Here is a 27,709-nt window from a genome sequence, read left to right as displayed (position 1 = left end):
TCAAAAAGTCTGACTGTGTGTACGGGCCTTTAAGCCTCATACACACTATAGGACTTTGTACAAACTTTCCCTTGGATTTTTGTACAAAGGGCGTCGGCCGTGAACTTGTATTGCATACACACAGCAGGACTTTTTCAGCCAATTTTCACCAAATCACATGGTTTTTCTGCTCTTTCCTGCCACCTTTGGTCAACTTCTGTATTGTTGTCTGATCTTTTGCATTGGTTCTGAGCATGCGTGTTTGTACTTTGTACAAACGTCTGATGGTTTTCTGTACACACGATCGGACTTTGCTCCATCGTTTCGTTCTGTTCCGTTACGGTTCGTATTAGAATTAATTCGTACTTCGTATTTCGTGTGCGAAATTCAATTTTAATTTGTACGAAATACGAATTGTCGTGATAAACTCATATATAGATCCCAAAAAACAGGATGTCATTGACAGCGATAAAAATGAGGACAAAGTATATATAAGGACATTAAACCAGTGACTCTTCCCAAATAAAATATGTCTGTGAACATTAATTCAGTGATAATCAATGAGGTGAATAAAAGTTCTTAATCACACAAATGGCTCCCTGTGAAGCGATCTACCACTGCATACATTTATGGACTGCCTGCTGTACATATACGTCGGCACCTTGAAGAGGGATACCTCGGTAAGGCCGGCAGTAGCCGCCGCCACAACCAAGCTATCCATCTTTACAGGAGGCGGTCCACTTTACGATAATTTTGGTCTCCGCAGCTCTCCCGCGTCCTCCGCCGCTTACCGGAGCCGTCGGTGGCACTGATCTGCAGTACTGATGGCCACTGATAGGTGGCACTAATTGCAACTGACAGGTGGCACTGATAGGCAGCACTGATGAGGAGGTACTGACAGGCATTACTGATGGACATTGGAAGGGCACTGACAGGAGTTACTGATGGGGCACTGATTGGCACTTTTATGGGCACTTACCGGCATTACTGATGGGGCACTGACTGGCAGCTGATGGGCACTGATTGGCATTGTGGTGGCATCCCCCCCCCCAACAGGGAGAGCCATCAATCGGCTCTCCCTGTCAGCACAAACCAAGGAAAGCCATTTACCGGCACTTCCTGGTTCAGCTGTTCTGTGCTGATCATGTGGTAAGGAGCCTCTGTCAGCGGCTCCTTGCCGCGATCAGAGATGGCGTGGACACACAGCACCACCAATCGCCATGCTGCGTGTCCCCACGGGCGAGCCCAGGCTTGTTATCCTGAAAGACGTCATATGACGACCAGTCAGGATAACGGAACCACCACCTGGTCATCATTCTACTATAGGCTGGATGGGAGGTGGTTAAGGTTTAGGGTCAATTCACAGAACATGGTGCGAGAAACCCGTGTTCCATGCATGTTTTTCAAATTTTTTCACCTTTTTTACAACGCAATGCAGTGGGTGTCAATGTTAAAGTGATTGTAAAGACATTCTATGTATTAAGATAAAATAGCCTTCTGAGTGCAGCAGCCCCCCTAATACTTACCTGAGCCCCATCTCTATGCAGCGACGTTCACAAGTCCCTCGGCCTTCCAGGACTCTCCCTCCTGATTGGCTGAGACACAGGAGCAGCGCCATTGGCCCCCACTGCTGTCAGTCAGTTAACCAATGAGGAGAGAGAGGGGGCAGGGCCAAACCATAGCTCCATGTCTGAATGGAGCTGCAACTCGGCCTGGATACTCAACAGGAGGGAGGAGCACAGAAGAGGAATCAGAGAAGAGGAGGATCAGGGCTGCTTTGTGCAAAACCAACCGCACAGAGGAGATAAGTATAACATGTTTGTTATTTTTAAAGAAAAAATAAATACATTTTAGTATCACTTTAAGTTAATGTTAACCCAAATGCAGGACACAAATGCAGTTTGTCTGCACCGGATTGCATGTTGTAGTAGCACCAATGCGATCCAGTTCCTTTGTGTTTTATAAAGTAGTTACGTTCGGCGCGGTCTGGGCGCAATTTCAGCCCATTCAAATGAACTGCCCTGCACCCAGATTGCATGTGAATCACACAGGAACTTACAGCTTTTTTCTGTGCGATTCATGGTGTGAACTGGGCTTAAGTGATTAAAGCGGAGTTCTGCAAAAGCAGGTACCCGCTTCCCCCGAAGGGTGCCAAATGTGGCACCAGAGGGGGGGTGAGGAGACAGATAAGCGGAGCTTATACTATTGGGTGGAACTCCGCTTTAAATGTGTTCAAGCAGTATTAAGCCCAAAAGCAAACATTTATTATATGGCAGCTTACCAATTCTTAGATAAGATGGCTGCATTAGTTTCCTTTTAGGCTTCCTTTGGCCAGAGATGAGACAAACCATTTATCACTAACAGGGGTGCTTACAGTGATCAGATTTTATTTATGTAAAACCTTTACCCCAAAAGGAAAAAAAATCCCGTTTGCTGTGCCTACTTAGCTGGCGTTCAGCTTCCGTTTGTTAATGTATCTAAATCTGCTAGTGCATTGAATATCCCCCTACTCACAGATTGACAATGTTGCTGTCCAAATCTGCCCCCTGTGCTCCTTCATCCAGAGTGGCGGCGCTCTAATACAGGAGGTGTCTTACTGGCCAGATCACCAGATGAAAACAGAGAGGGAAAAAGCCTAAAAAAATAAAATGAATGCAGCCACCACATCTAATGATTGGTAAGCTGCAATATATTCAATTTTTGGTTTTGGCTTTAACCCCTTCAGCACTGGAAGTATTCGCCCCTTTAATGACCAGGCCATTTTTTGCGATATGGCACTGCGTAGCTTTAACTGACAATTGCGCGATTGTGCGACGTTGTACCCCAAAAAAATTTATGTCCTTTTTTCCCTACAAATAGAGATTTATTTCGGTGTTATTTGATCACCTCTGCAGTTTTACATTTTTGCGCTATTAAACATAGAGTGTCAATTTTGAAAATAAAAACTTTTTGCTATAATAAATATCCCCAAAACAATATATCAAAAACAAATTTATTCATCAGTTTAGGCCGATATGTATTCTACATATTTTTGGTAAAATAAATCATAATATGCACATATTGATTTGTTTGCGCTAAAGTTATAGCACCTACAAAATAGGGGATAGATTTGGCAACTTTTATATATTTTTTTATTGTTTTTACTACTAATGGCGGTGATCTGCGATTTTTAGCGGGACTGCGACATTGTGGTGGACAGATCATACACTTTTTTGGGGACCATCGACATTTATACAGCGATCAGTGCTAAAAATAGCCATTGATTACTGTATAAATGTCACTGGCAGGGAAGGGGTTAACACTAGGGGGCGATCAAGGGGTTAAAGTGGTTGTAAACCCACAAAAGAAAAAGGCAAGAAAAAGGCATAATGAGCAAGTACTAACTCATTATGCCTTTGTTTGTCAGGTTTTTTTTTTATATTTTTTTGTGGGTTTACAACCACTTTAACTTCTTGATCGCCCCCTAGTGTTAACCCCTTCAATGGCAGTGACGTTTATACAGTAATCAGTGGCTATTTTTAGCACCGATCGTTGTATAAATGTCACTGATCCCCAAAAAAGTGTCAAACGTGTCCGATCTCTCTGCCGCAATGTTGCAGTCCCGCTAAATAACCTTAGATCGAAGCCCCCTGCAGCGGTCCCGGCACACTGTTCTGCCCTGCGACATGACTCCCAGAGTCCCAGAGTTATTTCTGTGTATCGCGGGCTGCTGGCACTGTGATTGGCCAGAGCCGTGATGACGGCATGCGAACGAGCCATTGCTTCAGTGCGCATGTGCTGATGAGGATGCTGATACAGGGGATAGCTCTTTAAACCATGCAGGTTTAGTAGATATCCACGGTAGCGACAGGTAAGCCTTACCTATAGTCAAAAGTGGTTCTAAAGGATTTACAACCACTTCAAATGTGTTCCCTCAGCATGTTCTAACTGTAGGGGGGATGGGCTACCAGTGATATGGCAAAGATTGATGTTTCCAATGACACGGAACAGAAGTCATGTCGCTAGGCAGAATAGTAAAATGCCTTGTTTACATAGGCAGTTCCCCATTCTGTTTGTGTACAAGGCAATTGCGGGTCGGGGGCAGAGATCGGGTGTGCCCGACCCTCGGGCACGCTCCCTCAGCGTGCAGCTACGGCGATTTGCACAAGAGTGCCATACTGAGGCCGTATAACGACGGCGGGTGGTCGGTAAGTGGTTAATAGCACTTTAGGATTCAGTCATTCCACATAAGGATCGGATCCTCCAATCAGAATCGCAGTCTATAGATATTTTACTCATAGGAAAGCCATGCACTGATATACAGTATATGGTATAGAGAGCGGAGACACATTGCAGTATAAATTGTCTTTATATAACACCCAGCAGGCTGAAATCACGTCTCATCTCTCCTGTATATTGTGTTCCCGAGAATACCGCGTACTTCAGTAGCCTTGATCCCGTCCATTGTGCTTACATATTTCTATGACACACACTGCGCAATTCTGTGACCATTAACCATTTCATCGATTTTACCCCACAAGTATAGAGCAAGCCAAAGCAGTCACTGGTTGAGAATTTTTGTATTATTGTAAAGCTAAAAAGAACCTTCTTAACTACTTGACCCATGGAAGGATTTACCCCCCTTCATGACCAGGCCATTTTCTGTGATACGGTACTGCGTTACTTTAACGGACAATTGAGCAATAATGCAACGCTACACCCAAATAAAACTGTTGTCATTTTTTTCCCCACAAATAGAGCTTTCTTTTGGTGGTATTTGATCACCTCTGCACTTATTATTTTTTTGTGCTATAAACAAAAAAATTACAATTTTAAAAACAAAAAAAGATTTTTTACTTTCTGCTATAATACATATCCAATTTAAAAAAATTGAAAATCTAATTCCTTCATCAATTTAAGACAATATGTATTCAGCTACATGTTTTTGGTATAAAAAATGCCAACAAGCGTATATTGATTGGTTTGCGGAAAAGTTATAGCGTCTACAAACTATGGGATATACTGGATTTAAAAAAATAATAATTTTAATACTAGAAATGGCAGTGATCAGTGACTTATAGCAGGACTGCAATATTGCGACAAACAATCGGACACTAACTGGCACTTTTGACACTTTGGGAAGCAGTGACTTATTACAGTGATCAGTGCTAAAAATACACACTGTCACTGTACTAATGACACTGGCTGGAAAGGGGTTAAACTGTGTGCCTAGCCAGTGTTTATGTGCACTATGTGTGTGTGCTGCTTTCACTAAGGGAAGTAATAGAATTTATTCCCTGCTTTACGGGGAAAGAAAATCCATCATATCCCTGCTGTCAGGATGGAGCTCTGCCTTGTTTACATATGCAGAGGTCTGTCCTGTGTCTCTGCCCAACAATCAGCATCAGACATCCATTGGCTGGCACCTGTGGTCAGCATCTGCTGTGACTAATAAAAGCCGAAGTGGTGCGCTTGTGCCCAGGGCCGGCGCTACCACTAGGCGAAGTAGGCAGCCGCCTAGGGCGCACTACTACCTAGGGCGCAACCACGGCCTTTGTCCAGTGTAAGCTCAGCTCTCCTCTCCTGTGTGCCGCCGGCGCCATCAATCCCCCATGTTTCCCCTTGAGCGCCCCGCTGTACTCACATGAGTTTCCGCCGGCGCCACCAATCCCCCATGTTTCCCCTTGAGCTGTGCTCACATGTATTTATCTGACAGCGCCGCTCAGGGACTCCTTTGCTCCATCCTGTCCCTGTGGAGCGGCGCTGTGTGTCTCTATGAGTGCAGCGGAGGGGCGGGGCTCGGCGGAGATGGGAGCATTGTCCGTCTGTCAGCTGACCTCCTGCCCGGCGGGGACATCATGGAGTGGATGGATGGCGCTGGCCTGGAGGGACATCGTGGAGCGGGTGGACGGCGCTGGCCTGGCCCTGGCGGGACATCGTGGAGGCGGAGCGGGTGGACGGCGCTGGCCTGGCCCTGGCGGGACATCGTGGAGGCGGAGCGGGTGGACGGCGCTGGCGTGGACTCCTGAACACTTCTGCACACCCAGTGCTGAGGAGAGGCCCGGATTATGGTCGCTGAAGCATCAAAGAGCAGAGGTAAGGAGGAGGGTGGTTCTTCCCTGATCTACATTGAGCTGTATGGAGGGAGTTTGTGTGTGAGTAATGCAGGAACTAGGAGTCAGGTAGGTCAGGTAGGTCAGCGTACGGGTCAGCGTACGGGTCAGCGTATGGGTCAGCGTACGGGTCAGCGTGATGGTCAGCGTACGGGTCAGCGTGATGGTCAGCGTACGGGTCAGCGTACGGGTCAGCGTACGGGTCAGCCTGATGGTCAGCGTGATGGTCAGCGTGATGGTCAGCGTGATGGTCAGCGTGATGGTCAGCGTACGTGTCAGTGTGATGGTCAGCGTACGTGTCAGCGTGATGGTCAGCGTACGTGTCAGCGTGATGGTCAGTGTCAGCGTATGGGTCAGTGTGATGGTCAGTGTGATGGTCAGCGTATGTGTCAGTGTGATGGTCAGCGTATGTGTCAGCGTGATGGTCAGCGTACGTGTTAGTGTGATGGTCAGTGTCAGCGTACGTGTCAGTGTGATGGTCAGTGTCAGCGTATGGGTCAGTGTGATGGTCAGTGTATGGGTCAGTGTGATGGTCAGTGTACGTGTCAGCGTACGTGTCAGCGTACGTGTCAGCGTATGTGTCAGCGTGATGGTCAGCGTATGTGTCAGCGTGATGGTCAGCGTATGTGTCAGTGTGATGGTCAGCGTATGTGTCAGCGTGATGGTCAGCGTACGTGTCAGTGTGATGGTCAGTGTCAGCGTGATGGTCAGCGTATGTGTCGGTGTGATGGTCAGTGTGATGGTCAGTGTGATGGTCAGTGTGATGGTCAGTGTGATGGTCAGTGTGATGGTCAGTGTGATGGTCAGTGTATGTGTCAGCGTATGTGTCAGCGTGACGGTCAGCGTATGTGTCAGTGTGATGGTCAGCGTATGTGTCAGTGTGATGGTCAGCGTATGTGTCAGCGTATGTGTCAGCGTGACGGTCAGCGTGATGGTCAGCGTATGTGTCAGTGTGATGGTCAGCGTACGTGTCAGTGTGATGGTCAGCGTATGTGTCAGCGTGACGGTCAGCGTATGTGTCAGTGTGACGGTCAGTGTCAGCGTGATGGTCAGCGTATGTGTCGGTGTGATGGTCAGTGTGATGGTCAGTGTAGGTGTCAGTGTATGTGTCGGTGTGATGGTCAGTGTATGTGTCGGTGTGATGGTCAGTGTATGTGTCGGTGTGATGGTCAGTGTATGTGTCGGTGTGATGGTCAGTGTATGTGTCGGTGTGATTGTCAGTGTGATGGTCAGTGTATGTGTCAGTGTGATTGTCAGTGTGATTGTCAGTGTGATGGTCAGTGTATGGGTCAGTGTATGGGTCAGTGTATGGGTCAGTGTATGGGTCAGTGTACGTGTCAGTGTGATGGTCAGCGTACGTGTCAGTGTGATGGTCAGTGTCAGCGTGATGGTCAGCGTATGTGTCGGTGTGATGGTCAGTGTGATGGTCAGTGTATGTGTCGGTGTGATGGTCAGTGTATGTGTCGGTGTGATGGTCAGTGTATGTGTCGGTGTGATGGTCAGTGTGATGGTCAGTGTGATGGTCAGTGTGATGGTCAGTGTGATGGTCAGTGTATGGGTCAGTGTACGTGTCAGTGTATGGGTCAGTGTACGTGTCAGTGTGATGGTCAGCGTATGTGTCAGCGTGACGGTCAGCGTGATGGTCAGCGTATGTGTCAGTGTGATGGTCAGCGTACGTGTCAGTGTGATGGTCAGCGTATGTGTCAGTGTGATGGTCAGCGTACGTGTCAGTGTGATGGTCAGCGTATGTGTCAGTGTGATGGTCAGCGTACGTGTCAGTGTGATGGTCAGTGTCAGCGTGATGGTCAGCGTATGTGTCGGTGTGATGGTCAGTGTATGTGTCGGTGTGATGGTCAGTGTGATGGTCAGTGTATGTGTCAGTGTGATGGTCAGTGTATGGGTCAGTGTACGTGTCAGTGTGATGGTCAGCGTATGTGTCAGCGTATGTGTCAGCGTATGTGTCAGCGTATGTGTCAGCGTGACGGTCAGCGTGATGGTCAGCGTATGTGTCAGTGTGATGGTCAGCGTATGTGTCAGTGTGATGGTCAGCGTATGTGTCAGTGTGATGGTCAGCGTACGTGTCAGCGTGATGGTCAGTGTCAGCGTGATGGTCAGCGTATGTGTCGGTGTGATGGTCAGTGTATGTGTCAGTGTGATGGTCAGTGTGATGGTCAGTGTGATGGTCAGTGTGATGGTCGGTGTGATGGTCGGTGTGATGGTCAGTGTGATGGTCAGTGTATGTGTCGGTGTGATGGTCAGGGTATGTGCCAGCGTATGTGTCAGTGTGATGGTCAGTGTATGTGTCAGTGTGATGGTCAGTGTCAGTGTATGTGTCAGTGTGATGGTCAGTGTCAGTGTATGTGTCAGTGTGATGGTCAGTGTCAGTGTATGTGTCAGTGTGATGGCCAGTGTCAGTGTATGTGTCAGTGTGATGGCCAGTGTCAGTGTATGTGTCAGTGTGATGGTCTGTGTCAGTGTGATGGTCAGTGTGATGGCCAGTGTCAGTGTGATGGTCAGTGTGAGGGCCAGTGTCGGTGTATGGGTCAGTGTGATGGCCTGTGTCAGTGTATGTGTCAGTGTGATGGTCAGTGTGATGGTCAGTGTAGGTGTCAGTGTCAATGTAGGTGTCAGTGTGATGGTCAGTGTAGGTGCCAGGTGGGTTAGTGTAGGTGCCAGGTGGGTTAGTGTAGGTGCCAGGTGGGTTAGTGTAGGTACCAGGTGGGTTAGTGTAGGTACCAGGTGGGTTAGTGTAGGTACCAGGTGGGTTAGTGTAGGTGCCAGGTGGGTTAGTGTAATTATCAGGTAGTTCAGTGTAGGGGTCAGTGTGATGTGAGTAGTGCAGGAAGTAGGAGTCAGGTGGATTAGTGTATGTGTCAGGAGATCAGTGTAGGGGTCAGATAGGTCACATGTGTAGCAAGGGCAGGGTAAAGTGGAGTCGGGCGCAGCGGGGGGGGGGGGGGGGGGCGGCAAAATTAGGTTTCGCCTAGGGTGTCAAAGATCCTTGCACCAGCCCTGCTTGTGCCCCTACCTGTAAATGCATAATCATGTATATAAATGGGATTATGTACAGAACAGACACCCTGTAGCCGTAAATCTGCTATGGGGCCGGTCGGCAAGTAATTAAAACAGAAGGTATTTAACCTCTTGCCAACCGCCGCACACAGATGTACGTTGGCAGAATGGCACAGGCAGGCAAATAGGCGTACCTGTACGTTCCTTTAAATTTGCCATCTGACGGGCAAGCATGCACCGCACACCCTGGGGGAGTGTGCCCGCGGCTCCCGGGAACTCGATGTTCACTGGCAGCCTGCGATTGCGGTGTGCAGAGGTAGAATGGGGAGATGCCTTTGTAAACAAGGCATTTCCCCCGTTCTGCCTAGTGACATGACAGGGATCTACTGCTCCCTGCCATCGCGAGTAGTGATCGCTGTCATGTCAGTGGTAGCCCATCCCCCCCCCACAGTTAGAATCATTCCCTAGGACACACTTAACCCCTTGATCACCCCCCTAGTGTTTAATCCCTTCCCTGACAGTGTTATTTATACAGCGATCGGTGCATTTTTATAGCACTGATCGCTGCATAAATGACAATGGTTCCAAAATAGTGTCAAAAGTGTCCGATGTGTCCGCTATAATGTCACAGTCATGATAAAAATCAGATCACCGCTATTACTAATAAATAAAAAATAATTATAAAAATGCCATATATCTATCCCCTATTTTGAAGATGATATAACTTTTGTGCAAACCAATCAATATATGCTTATTGTGATCAAAAATTTTTGTTACCGAAAATATGTAGAAGAATAGGTATCGGCCTAAACTGAGAAAGAAATTATTTTTTTTATATATTTTTTGGGGGATATTTATTATAGCAAAATGGAAAAAATATTGGAATGAAAGTGGAAAATGGAAAAAAGTGACCAAATACCACCAAAAGAAAGCTCTATTTGTGGGAAAAAAAATGGAATAAATTTTGTTTGGGAGTCACGTCGCACGACTGCGCAATTGTCAGCTAAAGCAACGCAGTGCCGAATCGCAAAAAGGGCTCTGGTCAGGAAGGGGGTAAAATTTCCGGGGCTGAAGAGGTTAAAGTAATTGATTCTACTGCGCACCCCAAAAACTAGGAACCTACTGCCCATTTTAGGGTAGTGGAGCCATGGAAATTGCGTTAAAAGTGTATAACATGTAAAGCCAAAACTTTCTGTATAACGTATAGAAGGGTTAGAACCCTCTGCCAGCTTATTGTTGCTGTCTTTGTCCTCACTGGGCACACTGGCCCTCTCTATACAGTATGTCTTGGTGAGCACTGTCTGATACAGAAAGTAAGGGGAAATCCAATATTTTTTTTCAGTTGTCACAGTAACAGGAAGTGAGGGAACATCTTTCAGTTTCAATTTCCCTTCAAGAGGAATTTCGCCCCCCCCCCCCCCCCCCCCACACTTAGGGCTCACTTGCTTCGGCTTCAACACACATTAAAGCTCCAACCACTTCAACATGCTTTTATGCTTATTGTTATACAGGATTTATATAGCACCAACAGTGTCATATTATTTAGTTGTGGATAAGGTGGAGAAGGATTAGAACCCCTGTCAGGATTTTATTGCTGTCTGTGACCCCCCCCCCCCCCCGCTATGGAGATTCATCCTCTCTATTTTTCCTGTTTATCATTAAAAGTGAAAGTATAAGAAAATCCACAATTTTGGGTTGAACAGGAATAGAGGGGAAATCTTCCAGTGGGGATATTAGTTCTGGTGACACCCTGTGATTCCCTGACTTTGGAGGGATTTCCTCTCACTTCCTGTTTTTGCTATGGGACAGGAAGTGAAGGGAAATCTCCCTAATAGATGGCAAAAAAAAAAAAAACTGACGGAAGTTATAATTCTCCCTTACTCCAAGATGAAGAAAAAAAAAGGGAAATTTAGTTAAATTTTAGGTTAAAAAATATTGAAAATTAAAGTTAAGTAATACAATTAACAAAGCCTTGCTCCATGTAGATACATAGGAATGCAAACTTCCACATTGGGTGCACACATGTAGGTAATCACTGCTTGCATCGCACATTTTAAAGCGGTTGTATACCCACTAATGTGTTTGTTTGTTTTTTGCCCCCTGCAAAGGAAAAGGCATAATGAGCTAGTATGCACCGCATACTAGCACATTATGAAATACTTACCTTAGAACGAGGCCCCGACATCTCACCCGATCCACGCCGAGGGAGCTGACATGCTCCCTCAGCGTTTCTTCCGGGTATCGCTGCTCCGGCGCTGTGAGTGGCCGGAGCCGCAATATCGTCACTCCCGCACATGCGCACGGGAGATTTCATCCCGGCAGGGTGCGGCGTCTGCCGGGCTTTTAGCCGAGAATCCCCTTGTGCGCATGCGCCGCTGTAGTCAGCGGTACATAGCCAGGGGAATATTTTTTTTACCTACAGGTAAGTCTTATTATAGGCTTACCTGTAGGTGAAAGTAAAAAAATTTACTTCACAACCACTTTAAGTGTTTCCACAGACGCTGTTTTAACTTTTTATTAGTTTTCAAGAAAAAGAAACATAACATTCAAATCCCAAGACTAAACATATAAAACATGGTATAACCATATACATTACATATTTACATAACAAATTACATTTAACAATTAACATTTAACCACTTCAGCCCCGGAAGGATTTACCCCCTTCCTGACCAGAGCACTTTTTGCGATTTGGCACTGTGACGCTTTATCTGACAATTGCACGGTTGTGCGACGTGGCTCCGAAACAAAATTGATGTCCTTTTTTTTCCCACAAATAGAGCTTCTTTTTGGTGGTATTTGATCACCTCTGCGGTTTTTATATTTTTCACTATAAAAAAAAAGAGCGACAATTTTGAAAAAAAAGCATTATTTTTTACTTTTTGCTATAATAATATATATTTTTGGTAAAAAAAAACCAAAAAAACGCAATATGCGTTTATGGATTGGTTTGCGCAAAAGTTATAGCATTTACAAAATAGGGGATAGCTTTATGGCATTTTTATAAATTTTTTTTTTTACTAGTAATGGCGATGATCATCAATTTTTTTTTTTTTTTTTTTATCGTGACTGCGACATTATTGCAGACACGTGGGACAATTTTGACAAATTTTTGGGACCATTGGCATTAATACAGCGATCAGTGCTATAAAATTGCATTGATTACTGTAAAAATGTCACTGGCAGTGAAGGGGTTAACCACTAGTGGGCGGGGCGGAGTTAAGTGTGTCCTAGGGGAGTGTTTCTAATTGTCTGGGGGATGGGCTGTGTGTGACACGACACTGATCGCTGCTCCCGATGACAAGGAGCAGATGGTGGGTGTCCTGTCACTAGGCAGAACGGGGAGATGCCGATGTAAACAGTTCTTCACACCATGACACGATCACGGGTATCCCCGCGGCGCTCGAGTCTGCGGGTCCTGCGGGCACTGTCACGGAGCTTGCAGCAGGCGTACGGGTACGTTACTTTGCCCAGCTGTGCCCTTCTGCCGACCTATATATGCCCGCAGCGGTCAGCAAGTGGTTGAGAAGCGACTTCCGGGTGATCGCGGTTCCCACAGACTTGATGACTGTGGGGATACCCGCGATGGTCTCACGGAGAGGAAGAACAGGTAAGTGCTAATGTAAACAAGCATTTCCCCATTGTGCCTAGTGACAGTGTCACTGATCACCGCCCCCTGTAATCGGGAGCGCTGATCAGTGTTTTGTCACACACAGTCCCCCCCCCCCCATAATTAGAATGACTCCCTAGGACACACTTGACCCCTACAGCACCACCTAGTGGTTAACCCCTTTACTGACAGTCACATTTACACAGTAATCAATGCATTTTTAATTGCACTGATCAGTGTATAAATGTGAATGGTCCCAAAATCAAGCCAAAAGTGTCCGATGTGTCCACCATAATGCCGCAGTTATGATAAAAATCGCTGATCGCTGCCATTACTAGTAAAAAAAAAAAAAAAAATATTAATAAAAATGCCATAAAACTATCCCCTATTTTGTAAACGCTATAACTTTTGCGCAAACCAATCAATAAACGCTTATTGCATTTTTTTCTTAACAAAAATATGTAGAAGAATACATATCAGCCTAAACTGTGGGAAAAAAAATTTAAATATATTTTTGGGGGATATTTATTATAGCAAAAAGTAAAAAATTAGTTTTTTTCAAAATTGTCACAATTTTTTTGTTTATAGCACAAAAAATAAAAAGGTGATCAAATACCACCATGAGAAAGCTCTATTTGTGGGGAAAAAAGGACATAAATGTTGTTTGGGAGCCACGTTGTATGACCGCGCAATTGTCATTCAGCAGTGCTGAATCACAAAGTCTTTGGCCAGTCAAATGCACTCCACTGCAACACTGCGCTCCGCTCCCTAGGTCCTCCCAGATACTATCTGCTCTGCACCCTTCTCCCAAATCCAACCACAGAGCCGGCTGTTGTAGCTGCCCTATTGTTGGGATGAGGCAGAGAAAAGATAGCGGCGGTCTGGAACTTGGGGAGACAGGAAAATAGGGGGAGAGGGGCTGGACTTTGGAGATAAAGAAAAAAAGGGGTAGGTTGGACTATAGAGAGACTGTGGAGAGACAGAAAAATGGGTGCTGGACTTTGGAGAGTCAAAAAAATTGGGGGGAGGGGGTTGGGTTTTGGGGAGCTATACAATGGAGAGACAGAAGATTGGGAGGTTGATTTTGGGGAGCTGTACAATGGAGAGACAGAACATTGGGAGGTTGATTTTGGGGGAGCTGTACAATGGAGAGACAGAACATTGGGAGGTTGATTTTGGGGGGCTGTACAATGGAGAGACAGAACATTGGGAGGTTGATTTTGGGGAGCTGTACAATGGAGAGACAGAAGATTGGGAGGTTGATTTTGGGGAGCTGTACAATGGAGAGACAGAACATTGGGAGGTTGATTTTGGGGAGCTGTACAATGGAGAGACAGAACATTGGGAGGTTGATTTTGGGGAGCTGTACAATGGAGAGACAGAACATTGGGAGGTTGATTTTGGGGGGGCTGTACAATGGAGAGACAGAACATTGGGAGGTTGATTTTAGGGTGCTGTACAATGGAGAGACAGAACATTGGGAGGTTGATTTTGGGGGGCTGTGCAATGGAAAGACAGAACATTGGGAGGTTGATTTTGGGGGGCTGTACAATGGAGACAGAACATTGGGAGGTTGATTTGGGGGGGCTGTACAATGGAGAGACAGAACATTGGGAGGTTGATTTTGGGGGGCTGTACTTTGGGGAGTGCACACCCAGTGTGTGATTGCTAGCGGTCAGCTGAAGGGGACCAAGATGGCGGTGTGGGACAAACAGTAGATTGCAGTGGGACAATGCAGGATCCTCTGTGCGGGTCACTATGCATTCAGATGAGAACGCTGCAAAAGAGGTAAGAGGGAGGAAAAAAACATGGCGGGGGAGGGGGGGGGGCGGGGTGAGTATTACTTACAGATACAGGACCTTTTTATAATTTCTTTAATATGGAAAATCCCCTTTATGTCCGGACATTGCCAGTCTAGGAATAACAGCTGATTACCAGTATAATGTCGGTCTCTTTTCTTTTTTAGGTTACTCTCCAATTCCAGGAGTCAATGTCCAATAAATAATGCTGTCCACTAATTCCTGAGCAGGTATGTACACAGCTAATAATTTCATCCAGAAAAACAGGAAGCAAACAAAAATAAAATAAAAATGGTTCCATTAAAAGCAATATTAAACCCAAAAACGAACATTAATTTTATTGTTGCAGCTTATCAGTTTTTAGCTGTGATGGTTGCATTTGTTTTCTTTTTTTAGGCTTTCTTTCTTCTATTTTCAGCCAGTAAGTCTGTGTTTTTTCAACAGAACAAGCTGTCCTGCAAATGTATCAGTTTAGAGTGCTGAGGAAAACCATTTACCATTGACGGGGAGCTTACAATGATCAGATTTTATTTATTCATATAAAACCTTTATCGCAAAAGAAAAAAAAATGTTGCTGTAACTGCTTGTGTAATTGCAATGTGAGTTGGAGTTCAGCTACAGTTTGTTAGTGTATTTAAATATGCCGGTCCATCTAACACTCCCCTCCCCTAGATTAACGATACTGCTGTTTGCTGTGCCTCCTGTGCTCCTTCATCGAAAGCGGAGGCACTTTAATGCGGGGGTTGTATTATTGGTCAGATCACCAGGTGAAAACGGAGAGAAAAAAGCCTAAAACAAAGGAAACTAATGCAGCCACCACATCTAATGATTGGTAAGCTGCAATATATTATATTTTTTGTCTTGGTTTTAACACTGAATTCAAATTGAAATAAAAATGACATAGTAGGGGGGGGGGGGCGAGGGGGTGTTCCGACAACAAAATCCATGTTTTTTTTCCGACGGATGTTGGCTCAAACTTGTCTTGCACACAAACTGACGTACAACACGTACGACGAGCCGAGAAAAATGAAGTTCAATAGCCAGTGCGGCTCTTCTCCTTGATTCCGAGCATGCGTGGAATTTTGTGCATCGGAATTGTGTACACACGCTCGCAATTTATGACAACGGATTTTGTTGTCGGAAAATTTGAGATCCAGCTCTCAAATTTTTGTTGTCGCAAATTCTGACAGAAAATGTCTACGCATGGTCGGCATTTCCAACAACAAGGTCCCATCAAACATTTGTGAAAAGGGCAATTGAACCTCAACTGCGCAAATTCCGCGCCATGTAAAAATAGTAAAGAAAAAAAAAAAGAAAAAAAAGCTGCTCCCTATAAAGTGAAGTGAAAAAAAAACACCTTACTGAATAGTGACGGTAATTTAGGGGCGCTCTAAATAAATTATTCTAAACGTGAAAAATGAATCAAACCATATCAATAACCAAAATGACATTGATACAAAATATTAGGAAACGTGATCTAATCACCATACAAATAAAGCATAATGAAAACACATAAAATACAATAAGGACTAGTAGACAATCAATCACATAAAAAGTCCCAATAAACGTGTCTTTATAAATTCCTTGATGGAAAATTCTTGGATGACCCAAGTGCAGAAACAAATGTTATAAATTGTGGTATAGCAGCAGATCCAAAGGGTTTGCAACTCCCTCCACCAAGAAAACAGCAATACACAACTCCTGAAGATACAAGGCCAAACTGCTTACCAAATTTGTTTGATCACTTTAATTAAAAAGTAAGTCAAACAGCGCCTGTACAGGTAATGCCTGCTCCATATAGATGCTGGTGGAAATAACACAGGATAATACGTCCCCCTTCACAGACTCAGGTGGTATATATGAAAAAATACAAAAGGATCCATAGCGTAATACTGATTTTAATAAAAAAATATATATATAAAAACAGACAGCCAAATGGCTCCTTACGTGGTTGTGTGCCTGACCCGGCACTGGGGCTGCTCCCCTTGAGAGAAAAACACACACTCCAAACGATCGGCATGTTCCTACCGCAATCGCTGGTATAGCGTGCGTTCCAGGCCGTCACACCGACAACCAGAGGGCCGGAAGTGGCGTCAGAAACGTGACCAGGTACCGCTCCGACGTACGTTTCGTTGTTAACGTCCTTAGGAAGCGTACCAGGTCACTCATAATTGGCGCTTATATCGAATCATTGTAAGGCTAGAGACAATAGTGGGAGCAAGTGATGCGCAGCCTCAGTGTCGCTCAGACGACACAATGAAAATATGCAATTAATAACATTCATGTCCATAATGCAAAAAATACAAAAGGTATAGCGCATATAAGTTTTTCATCCAGAAGGTAAAAAACATATAAAATTTTCTTACAGAAAAATAATTCAAATTTGTAAAAAATATATAAAGTAGGCAACAAAATTCCAGCAAACAATCATTGGTAACAATAAGTTGATAAGATATGAAATAAGATAACAATAAATAGATAATAAACTAAAAAAAAAAAAATCAAAAAAATAATAATAAACTTCCTAAAAAAAATCAAAAAAAAAAAATATATATATATATTATATATATATACTCCACCCCCAACCGAAAAAATATATACATACATACACCTCCACCAAGGAGGTACATAACATTTACACAAAGGACAGGAAGGACTGGAAATTCGGCCAGGAACTAATCCAAAAAACCTTCTAAAAAAAATGTAAATAAAAAAATATATAAAAATAAATGTAAACTAAAAATAAAAAAAGAGGAGAAAAGAAAAAGAAAAGCACATAAAAGAACTGAGGGATGTAAAAAAAAAATGTAATTAAGAAAAATAAACAAAAAATACTTCCTCTCTCACCAAAGGAGAGGGAAGAAAAGGCGGGAAAATGGAAAATGACCTCAATCCATATACCTCAACGAAAAAAGAGGAAAAACCAGGGAAAAATGCAAACTGTTCCCAATCCATTAGTCATTGGACAGAAAACAGTTTAGATCAAGTTCAATATTCATTCCCAATGGTTGTAATGTTTGTAATTTATAAATCCATTTAGTTTCATTTTTCGAAATTTCTCTTCTCATGTGCGTTCCTCTCCAGTGTCTCGTGACTTTGTCAATACCATAAAACCTGCACAGTGAAGGATCACTATTATGGTACTGCTTGAAGTGTCTCGACACACTATGGTTAGGAAAACCTTTTTTTATTTTTGCAAGATGTTCATTAATTCTAGTTTTTAATTGTCTAGTTGTGCAGCCTACATATTGCAAGGAACACAGACATTCTAGAACGTATGTCACATGATCTGAATTGCAGGTGATGAGAGGTTTGATCTTAAATTCATCCCCCGTCACACATGACACAAAATTGGGCACTTTTGTAGGTGTCCCAGGTCCCTAAATCACCGTCACCCATCAAACATTTGTTGTCAGAAATTCTGACCGTGTGCACGCGTCAAAATAAAATGGAACTTCTGGAAAAAAAAAATATGATATTCTAAATAGAGCTGGGAAGGATAAAACTTCTGACTCCATGATACTTGTCGGGGTGGGTTTCCTGATGGTGATAACAGTAGACGGCATCTGCATAACGTGTGCTAAATGGCTTCTTGTCGTCTCCATCGGAAGCCCATGTGATAAGCTGACAAGGTAGGAGCATTGGAGAAATACAATAAAGCTTTTGCTCCACTTTTCTGCCATTATTCCCTCTTATTAATCACCTCAGCCCTGGAAGATTTACCCCCCCCCCCTTCATGACCAGACCATTTTTTGCATACGGCACTGCGTTATTTTAAAGTGGTTGTAAACCCTACACGGTTTAGGAGATATTTGCAAAAAGACAGGCGCCGCTGTCTACGGCGCATGCGCCATAGATAGTGGCACGTAGGCCACTGTCTATGTTGAGGGCATGGTCCAGGAAGGGGGCACTCACTCACCCCCCCCCCATTTCCTGGCCTGTCAGGCTGCATTTTTTTTTTTGTTTGGTGTGGGGTTCCCCTAAAGTCCATACTAGACCTAATTTTCCCGCTGACAGCTGATGACTCATTGGTTGTTAAGGACAAGGCAGCCAGCTTCCCGGCCCCGCATCTTAACAACCAGCTATTCACTGGACCCTGATTGGAGAAAAAAATGCTGACAGTGGAGAGTCCTGTGTTGTTTACCAACACAAGGTTCACGTCTGTCATTCACTCAGCTGATCAGCGGGTTCCAGCCATAAATCATTGGCAGGGACCCGATAAACGTCTGCAGCAGATTACAGCACAGCAAGGGCAGCAGGCGTGGGCTCATGCCCCCCCTACCCAGGAATACCAAATCACGTACATGTTTATGATTTGGCACAGCAGGGCCACACTGCCGCACATGGACACAGAGAAACAAACAGCTATATCTTCAAAATAACAAAAGGTTGGAATTTGCAACAAAGTAAAATTCCTACACATACATGGATCACCCAGAGGGAAATGTTTTCAGCTTTCAGCGCTGCCGCACTTTGAATGATTGCGCGGTCATGCAACACTGTACCCAGGTGAAATTTTTATAATTTTCACACAAATCAAGCTTTTTTTTGGTGGTATTTAATCACCTCTGGTATTTTTATTTTTTGCCAAATAAAACGAACATTTTGAAAAAAAATTTTTTTTCTTAGTTTCTGTCATAAATTTTTTTAAATAAGTAACTTTTCTCCTTCATTGATGTGTGCTGATAGGAAGCACTGATAGGCAGCACTGATATGGGGCACTGATAGGCAGCACTGATAGGCGGCACTGATATGGGGCACTGATATGGGGCACTGATGTGGGACACTGATGTGGGACACTGATGTGGGGCACTGATATGGGGCACTGATAGGCTGCACTAAAAAGCTGCTCTGATGGGCACTGATGAGGTGGTACTTATGAGGAAGCACTAATACGCTGCACTGATGGCCACTCATAGGTGGCACTTATGGGCAATGATAGGTGGCACTAATAAGGGGCACTGATGGGCACTGACTTGCAATACTAATGGGCTCAGATTGGCATTACTTCTGGGCACAGATTGGCATCACTTCTGGGCACTGTTGGGGCTGCACTGATCATCAGGACACTAATGATCAGTGCCTTGATTATCTATACAGTCTCCCCTGTGAGGAGATGCCACTGATCGACTCTCCTCTCCTCACACTCTGCCAGTGTGAGGCAAGGAGAGCCGATTACGGACACTTCCTTGTTTACATGTGATTGGACATAGCTGATCACATGGGTAAAGAGCCGCATCATCGGGTCTCTACCGAGATTGGGGTCTCGCTGTGTCCTCCCACGGACATGATGAGACTGCAGTGACGTCATATGATGTCACCCCAGAATGAGAGAGTATAGACAAATGACTAGTGATGGACGAACGTTTCGCCCGGCGGTCGTTTCGCGGCGAATTTCCGACATTCGCGGTCCGCACGTTCGAACGCCTTTTTCCGTCGTTCGCCGCGGCGGACTTACGTGTTTAATGTATACAAGAACTTTAACCTTTGGTGACACGTTTATCATGTGATACAGGACAGCCAATTGAGACATGACAGCACATGGACACTTGGACATTCCCCCTAACCTATAAATACACCCGATCCGGTGGCCATTTTACATTCTTTCTTCTGTTACGATAGGGACAGGTTCCTGTGTGGAGTAGGGAGAGATAAACCACTAGCTATTTGGTACACAAAAGTTCTTTTCAGGACTGGTATAGGTGTTAGGTGTTGATAGGTTTGCTGTGCTGCTGATTCTTGCAGCAGCCTGAGTGTCTTTTGTTAGTTTAGAGAAAGGGAAAGGACGGTGTATGCTACAGGGACAGCCAGATTAGTCTTTCATCATCATCATCATCATCATCATCATTAGCTGTTACTATCAAGGTCCACAAAAGAGCTGTTCCAGTAACCACTAATCGTTCTCTTTTTTTGCCAATTTGTATAGGGACAGGAAGGAAGCAGTGTTGTCAGGCAGTGAGGGTAATTTTAAAGACTTGCTGTTATTATTAGTTCCACAAAGGTTCTTTTCAGGACTGGTATCAGTGGTACAGTAATAGGCTTGTACATGTATAATATTCTTTCTTCCAAATATAGAAAGGATATTATACTTGACTGCTGCCCTTCTGCTGCAGTCTGCTAAACATTCACAACTCACTTGTTCCACAAAAGTTCTTATAAGGACTGGTAACTTGGTATAGGGTGCTACGGTACATAGGCTTGAGTGCGGTACAGTCTGCTGTTCTGTAAGGACCGCTATCGGTCCACAATAGATAGGGTTGACGTGCACCACTGCTGACCGCTGCCCTATACTGCAGCAGTCCTTCAGCGGTATAGGGACTGACGTACAGTCTGCTAATCACTAACACACAACCTGCTTGTTCCACAAAAGTTCTTATAAGGACTGGTAACTTGGTATAGGGTGCTACGGTACATAGGCTTGAGTGCGGTACAGTCTGCTGTTCTGTAAGGACCGCTATCGGTCCACAATAGATAGGGTTGACGTGCACCACTGCTGACCGCTGCCCTATACTGCAGCAGTCCTTCAGCGGTATAGGGACTGACGTACAGTCTGCTAATCACTAACACACAACCTGCTTGTTCCACAAAAGTTCTTATAAGGACTGGTAACTTGGTATAGGGTGCTACGGTACATAGGCTTGAGTGCGGTACAGTCTGCTGTTCTGTAAGGACCGCTATCGGTCCACAATAGATAGGGTTGACGTGCACCACTGCTGACCGCTGCCCTATACTGCAGCAGTCCTTCAGCGGTATAGGGACTGACGTACAGTCTGCTAAACACTAATACACAACCTGCTTGGTCCACAAAAGTTCTTATAAGGACTGGTAACTTGGTATAGGGTGCTACGGTACATAGGCTTGAGTGCGGTACAGTCTGCTGTTCTGTAAGGACCGCTATCGGTCCACAATAGATAGGGTTGACGTGCACCACTGCTGACCGCTGCCCTATACTGCAGCAGTCCTTCAGCGGTATAGGGACTGACGTACAGTCTGCTAAACACTAATACACAACCTGCTTGGTCCACAAAAGTTCTTATAAGGACTGGTAACTTGGTATAGGGTGCTACGGTACATAGGCTTGAGTGCGGTACAGTCTGCTGTTCTGTAAGGACCGCTATAGGTCCACAATAGATAGGGTTGACGTGCACCACTGCTGACCGCTGCCCTATACTGCAGCAGTCCTTCAGCGGTATAGGGACTGACGTACAGTCTGCTCACTTCCTTGACCCAAAAAAGCACACCGTACTATATGCCCCTACCCTCCTCTTTGAAGAGGTTGAGCGGTGTCATATTTCTACTGGGGCTGCTTATGATATCCCTGTGCTGTGCTGACTTCCTCCTGGGGGTTCTTATTATGAAGGGATCACACTATCCCTGTGCTGTGCTGACTTCCTCCTGGGGGTTCTTATTATGAGGGGATCACACCATCCCTGTGCTGTGCTGACTTCCTCCTGGGGCTGCTTACGGTGCTGCTGTCAGTGCTGTATGTCACGGTGCTGCTGTCAGCGCTGTATGTCACGGTGCTGCTGTCAGCGCTGTATGTCACGGTGCTGCTGTCAGCGCTGTATGTCACGGTGCTGCTGTCAGCGCTGTATGTCACGGTGCTGCTGTCAGCGCTGTATGTCACGGTGCTGCTGTCAGCGCTGTATGTCACGGTGCTGCTGTCAGTGCTCTGTATTACGGTGCTGCTGTCAGATGCCTCTATCACGGTGCATGTGTCATTCCGGTATGTCACGCTGCTGGTGATCATCTCCTGCACCCTCTTCTTTGCCTACCCTGGTCCCTGACCTTCCCTCTCCTCCATTGCCTTCATTAGCTCCATAGTCCTGAATTGTTAGAACAATTTCCCAAATAAAATAAAAATGCTTGTAGTTATCGATCCCAAATTCACCTCATACATGTATTATGTCATTGTCCAGATGGTGGGACTACGTTTTACCCCCTAATAATTACCACGTGGCCGCAAATTCGACATGAAGGTTTGCAAAGTTCGCCTCCCATTGAAGTCAATGGGGCCCGCGGCGAACGTTCGGTTTCGCGAACGTTTGGGTCCGTTCGCATTTCGCTTTCGCGAAACGTCCCGTCGGAAGTTCGTCCATCACTACAAATGACAGCGGGTGCGAGGTAGGTAAACAAACACTTTTGTCTTCTACTTACAAATACCGTTTTTCCACCTCCTGGTTGAGTGAGGCACTGGTGATGTAACCCTGGCCTCTCTGATGCATCCTTGGAAGTTCCTGTCACATGTTCTAGCAGGCCAACTCAGAGTTCCACAAAGTAAAAGGAGATGGATTCAGCTGCCCTTAGTAAAAGTGGCCGCCATAAGAGGGATGTGGAGGAAAAAGAATTTAAAGCGTGGAAAGAAAAAAAGCATCAATTATCTATAAGTATCTGTTTGTAGATTGTTATTCCTAAACATTTCTAACGTTGCCTTTGTTGCCATTTTTATGATAGAGATGAAGTTCCTCTTTAAAATGCTTTATAGACAATGGCCATCATGTACTGTTATAATGGAATACAGAGGAGGCCATGGACTCATTTCTAGGTTGGATTACACATTTAAATAATATTCCTACTTCTAATTCCCGCAGGTCTCGGCAGACATGTTTCTCTGGAGGAAGAACTCCGCACAGACTACACCTAGTTCCTGGTGTGACCAAGGCCTTTTCTTGTGTCTCTGGAGACAATCACTGTGTGAGAACTGTCGAAAAAAAATCCCCCAACAATTCCATTCCTTCATCCGCCGTCATTGCGGATATCTTGTGTTTCGTTTAGAAAGTAAAAACCCCCACCATCCACAGCGCCACCAATGAAGTTCTACCTATAAGGACATTCCTGGATCATCTTAGATACCAACACACCAGCATGTTCCGATCCTTCTACTCCTAAATACTTAGTACATTGGGATGATATTAACGACTGAAAGTCAAACTGTCTGAGATACCCAGCCAATCAGATACTCACTTTCATTGTAAAAACTGTTAGAATTATGAAGAAGCTGATAGGATGTTAAGGAACAATACGGCTGTTCTTCTTTCAAGAACTGTGATATATGAAGACCATTATTGGATGTTTACTATTCACTTTATGCTGTTTTAGCTCTCTGCAGCACCTTTGTTTTACTATTGTGTATTTTTTTTAATCTAACACTCCTTTCAGTTCTGTGTGGCCGGGGCTCATGCTTTAGTTACAGATTTATTTGGTCTACACTTGACCCTTTTGTAAAACGTGTCAGAAAAGGCTTGGTCTTCAAGTGTGAGAAGAGTGAGAAGAGTGGGTGATGTGTTGCATAAGCTTCTAATGTTGGGCATAAAATGCCAGGACAGTTCACCCCCCCATGACCACTTTTTGGAAAGTAGACACCCCAAGTTATTTTCTGAGAAGCATGATGAGTCCATGGAATACTTTATATTTTGCCACAAGTAATATGACAGATACAAGCATTGCAAAGTTCTGGTTTTCATGGTATCACTAACCCTAAAGAAAAGCCTCTTTTCTGTGTTCCTCTTAATATTGGGGGGTGGGTAGCTTCAGCCCAGCACTCATTTTTGGCCATCCAGAGGGAAGTCTCCATTATTCTGGGAACATGGATAGGTGCTAATTACCAGAAACACATACCCTTTTCCTTAAAGGAATAAAATCACAATTATAGCACAAAAAATGAATCTCTGTTAAAAAAAGGGACTAGCTCCTTTACAAGTCCAATGTAAACAGACACACTCATGTGGTTGCAGCTCCTCAGAAAGAACCTGGTGGATCCTCCAATCATAGCACTATAAACAGACAAGCAAAGGGCGCAACCATCTGAGTGTAGCAATTGCTACACTCAGATGGTCGCGCCCTTGGCTTGTCCATTTATATTGGCACAACTTTTTATTGCATTTTAATGCATGAATTCTTACAGATGTGAACTTAAAGCGGTTGTAAACCCTGCTTTGTTATTTTTACCTACAGACAAATAAGGCTTACCTGTAGGTAAAATGAACAATAAGGCTTACCTGTAGGTAAAATAAGATATCTCCTAAACGTGTACCGTTTAGGAGATATTCAACCTGCAAGCAGCCGTGACATGCACTCTGAAGGTCAGACATACCCTGCCGGACCTACAGAGCTTCTTACTGGATCTGGGGGCTCCCGCTTACATGCGCGGGAGTGACGTCATCACAGCTTCGGCCGATAATATGAATGAGAACTTTTAGTTCTCTAGTCCCGTGAAAGTGTCTTTCGTTCTTTGAGTGGGACTTTGGAATGCAGGGCTGCCACCACAGGGAGCTGAAACCAGGCTCCTAGACTGTTGCAGGAAAAGAGAAGAAGAAGGGGGCGCCTCTGGGTGTAGATTTTTAAAATGCAATTTATTCATAGGTAAAACAAACAGATGATGCACTCACATTTTCCAAGGCATAAAAAGGCATGTAGAATACAAGGGGGCGTTTTTTTCATCTGATTCGTCCGTCACATAGGATCCGGTCCGCGGGTGTCATGTTGTCCTCTCCTGGCGTTACCACGAGTTTGTTGTTAAAAAATGCCGGCTTGGTGGACGCAGAGGATGTGTTTCCAAAGCGAGGCTTGGTTAGCGGTGACACGCGGGTCGCGGGGTTGTGCCTGTAAGGAAAACCGGCAGTGAAGCCGCAGATTCACAGCTGATTTCCTACTGTGCAAGGGTGAAGCACGCTGCGCTTTATGAACGGCTTGGTGGCGGGGAAGGAGGTGGGGGCTGAATTTCTGATGAAAGTGGGAATGGGTACCTGTCAAAAACAGGTACCCGCTCCCCTCCCGAAAGGTGCCAAATATGGGAGGAGACAGATGAGCAGAGCTTCCACTTTGTGGTGGAACTGTGATTTAAGCAATTTGGTGACTAAACAGATTAAGTGCCACATTTCAGTGTAATATAAAATCTGGTCCTAAATGAGGACTATACCTTTAAAGAGGAAGTAAAGGCAAAAATTTTTTTTTTTTTTAAAAACACACCCTGTAAGGCAAAGGCATAATGAGCTAGTATGCATAGCATACTAGCTCATTATGAATAACTTACCTGAGAACGAAGCCCCCGAAGCGGTCCTCCATCTTCCTCTTCGCTGCTGCCATGTATCCCGGAGCGACTTCCGGGTCTCGCGGCTCCGGCGCTGTGATTCGCCTGAGCCACGATGACATCTTGGCTGACGTCGTGGCTGTCTTCAGGTAAATATCTCCTAAACCGTGTAGGTTTAGGAGATATTTCTTGGACCTACAGGTAAGGCTTAATCTAGGCTTACCTGTAGGTCAAAGTTGGTTGCAAGGGTTTACAACCACTTTAATAACACAGATTGCAGAACTCTTCTCATGGTATATGTGTGTGTGTGTGTTTCTGTAAAAGGTCTGTAATATTATCGGTTGTTCATGCACAATTCTGTATATTTTATTTCATAATCATTTTTTTTTTATATATATTTTTTTATTTTATTTTTAGTACGAGTAATGAAGGAATAAGAATATACTAAAACAAGGATAAAACAGGGATAACCATATTATTTTTGATGGTATAGATTAAGATTGAACCAGTGGTACTGGATCTGGTGCTAAGCACTAAGCAGTTCATGTTGGATGGATGGCGGTCGTCATAATCGGTTTGTAATTTATCCTGCTAATTTTAGGATATAAAATTGATTTCCAGGATTTTCAATAAAAATACATTGACTGTAATATTATTTATTCAAATGCTATTGTACCTCAAACATGGGCGAGGGGATCTCACCCTCCTCGTCATTACTGTCATTTAAAATCACATTATGGAAACTGCAATGGGGTCTCTTCTGCTGCAGCAGGAAGAGTGAGACTCCACTGTGCAGATGGTAAATATGGAAGGCTTATTTTGCTGTATGATAATATATTGAGGGTCTTAGCCTGCCAGTGTCTACCCACAGGCAAAATCGGTGCAGGGGCCCCCATGCCAGCATATGAAAATGCAACCCCCCCAACCAAGCTCTATTCAGTGCCACAAAAATGTAAAATGATAAAAAAAGATATGGCAAGGGAATGTAGGAATCATTAAAAATAGAAAGTGTACAAATTTTAACACCAAACCTGGGGGGTTTAAAAAAACTAATTAGGGTCAACTACAAATGCTATTCTGTGATTTGTCCCTTTTATAAAATGCATTAGATTTATGTTTCTGGTACAAAGCAGCTGCTTTAGCTGACAATTGCGCGGACGTACAACGTTTTTTTCCCCACAAATAGAGCTTTCTTTTGGTGCTATTTGATCATCTCTACAGTTTTTATTTTTTTTGCGCTATAAACAAAAAAAGAGTGACAATTTTGAAAAAAAAAACACAATATGTTGTACTTTTTGCTATAATAAATATCCACTATTTTTTTTAAAAAAAGCTCATTTTTTACTCAGTTTAGGCCGATATGTATTCTTCTACATATTTTTGGTAATAAAAATCGCAATAAGCGTATATTGATTGGTTTGCGCAAAAGTTATAGCATTTACAAAATAGGAGAAAGATTTATGGCATTTTTATTATTATTTTTTTATTTTTACTAGTAATGGCGGCGATCTGCGATTTTTATCCGGACTGCGACATTGTGGGGGACAGATCGGACACTTTTGCTACATTTTAGGGACCATTGGCATTTATACAGCGATCAGTGTCATAAAAATGCACTGACTACTGTGTAACTGTCACTGGCAGGGAAGGAGTTAACACTAGGGGCGATCAAGGGGTTAATTGTGTGTCCTAGGGAGTGATTCTAACTGTGGGGGGAATGGGATTGCCTGAGTGAGGAGACCGATCGCTGTTCACACTTAGTATGAACAGATCTCTCTTCTCTCCCCTGACAGCACGGAGATCTGTCTGTTTACATTGACAGATCTCCGTTCTGTCTCTGTGTGGAGCTTTATGGGCCACACTCATCAGCTCCGGCGTCACGCTGCGGGCTCTTGAGCATGCCTCTGGCAGCACGCATGTGCCCCCTAGAGGTCAAAAGGCAAACCGATGAAAGGTAACGTTGTTTCACCCACCCGTGCCATTTTGACGCAGTGAAACTGTGGCGGCTGGTCAGGAACCGGTTAAAATAATTAAGGTTAACATAGGAATAATAAGGTGCTAACATTTTTTTTTCTCACATAATAGTAATTCCTGAATGAAAGCTACAATACAAACTTCCTGGCCGGGTTCATACAGTAATGCCTCGTACACATGATAGGATTTTCCAATAGAAATTGTGCGATAGGAG

General features: G+C 44.4%; 1 protein-coding gene across 1 annotated transcript in view; it reads left to right on the top strand.

Annotated features, from left to right (window-relative positions):
* Positions 1–26,171, top strand: part of LOC143984603 (HLA class II histocompatibility antigen, DM beta chain-like) — a 60,671-nt gene extending 34,500 nt beyond the window's left edge. Inside the window, exons 5-6 of the mRNA XM_077484650.1 lie at positions 14,660–14,722; positions 23,084–26,171. Of these exons, the coding sequence (XP_077340776.1) occupies positions 14,660–14,694 (35 nt within the window). The 3' untranslated portion in view covers positions 14,695–14,722; positions 23,084–26,171. The remainder of the gene's footprint in view (positions 1–14,659; positions 14,723–23,083) is intronic.
* The last annotated feature ends 1,538 nt before the right edge of the window (positions 26,172–27,709 follow it).

The sequence above is a fragment of the Lithobates pipiens genome, unplaced genomic scaffold (assembly GCF_037356315.1).
Source record: "Lithobates pipiens isolate NorthernLeopardFrog02 unplaced genomic scaffold, aLitPip1_a1.2 Scaffold_1, whole genome shotgun sequence".
NCBI classification, from domain to species: Eukaryota; Metazoa; Chordata; class Amphibia; order Anura; family Ranidae; genus Lithobates; species Lithobates pipiens.
The sequence above is the reverse complement of the archived record's forward strand: the minus strand, read 5'-3'. Positions and strand labels throughout refer to the sequence as shown.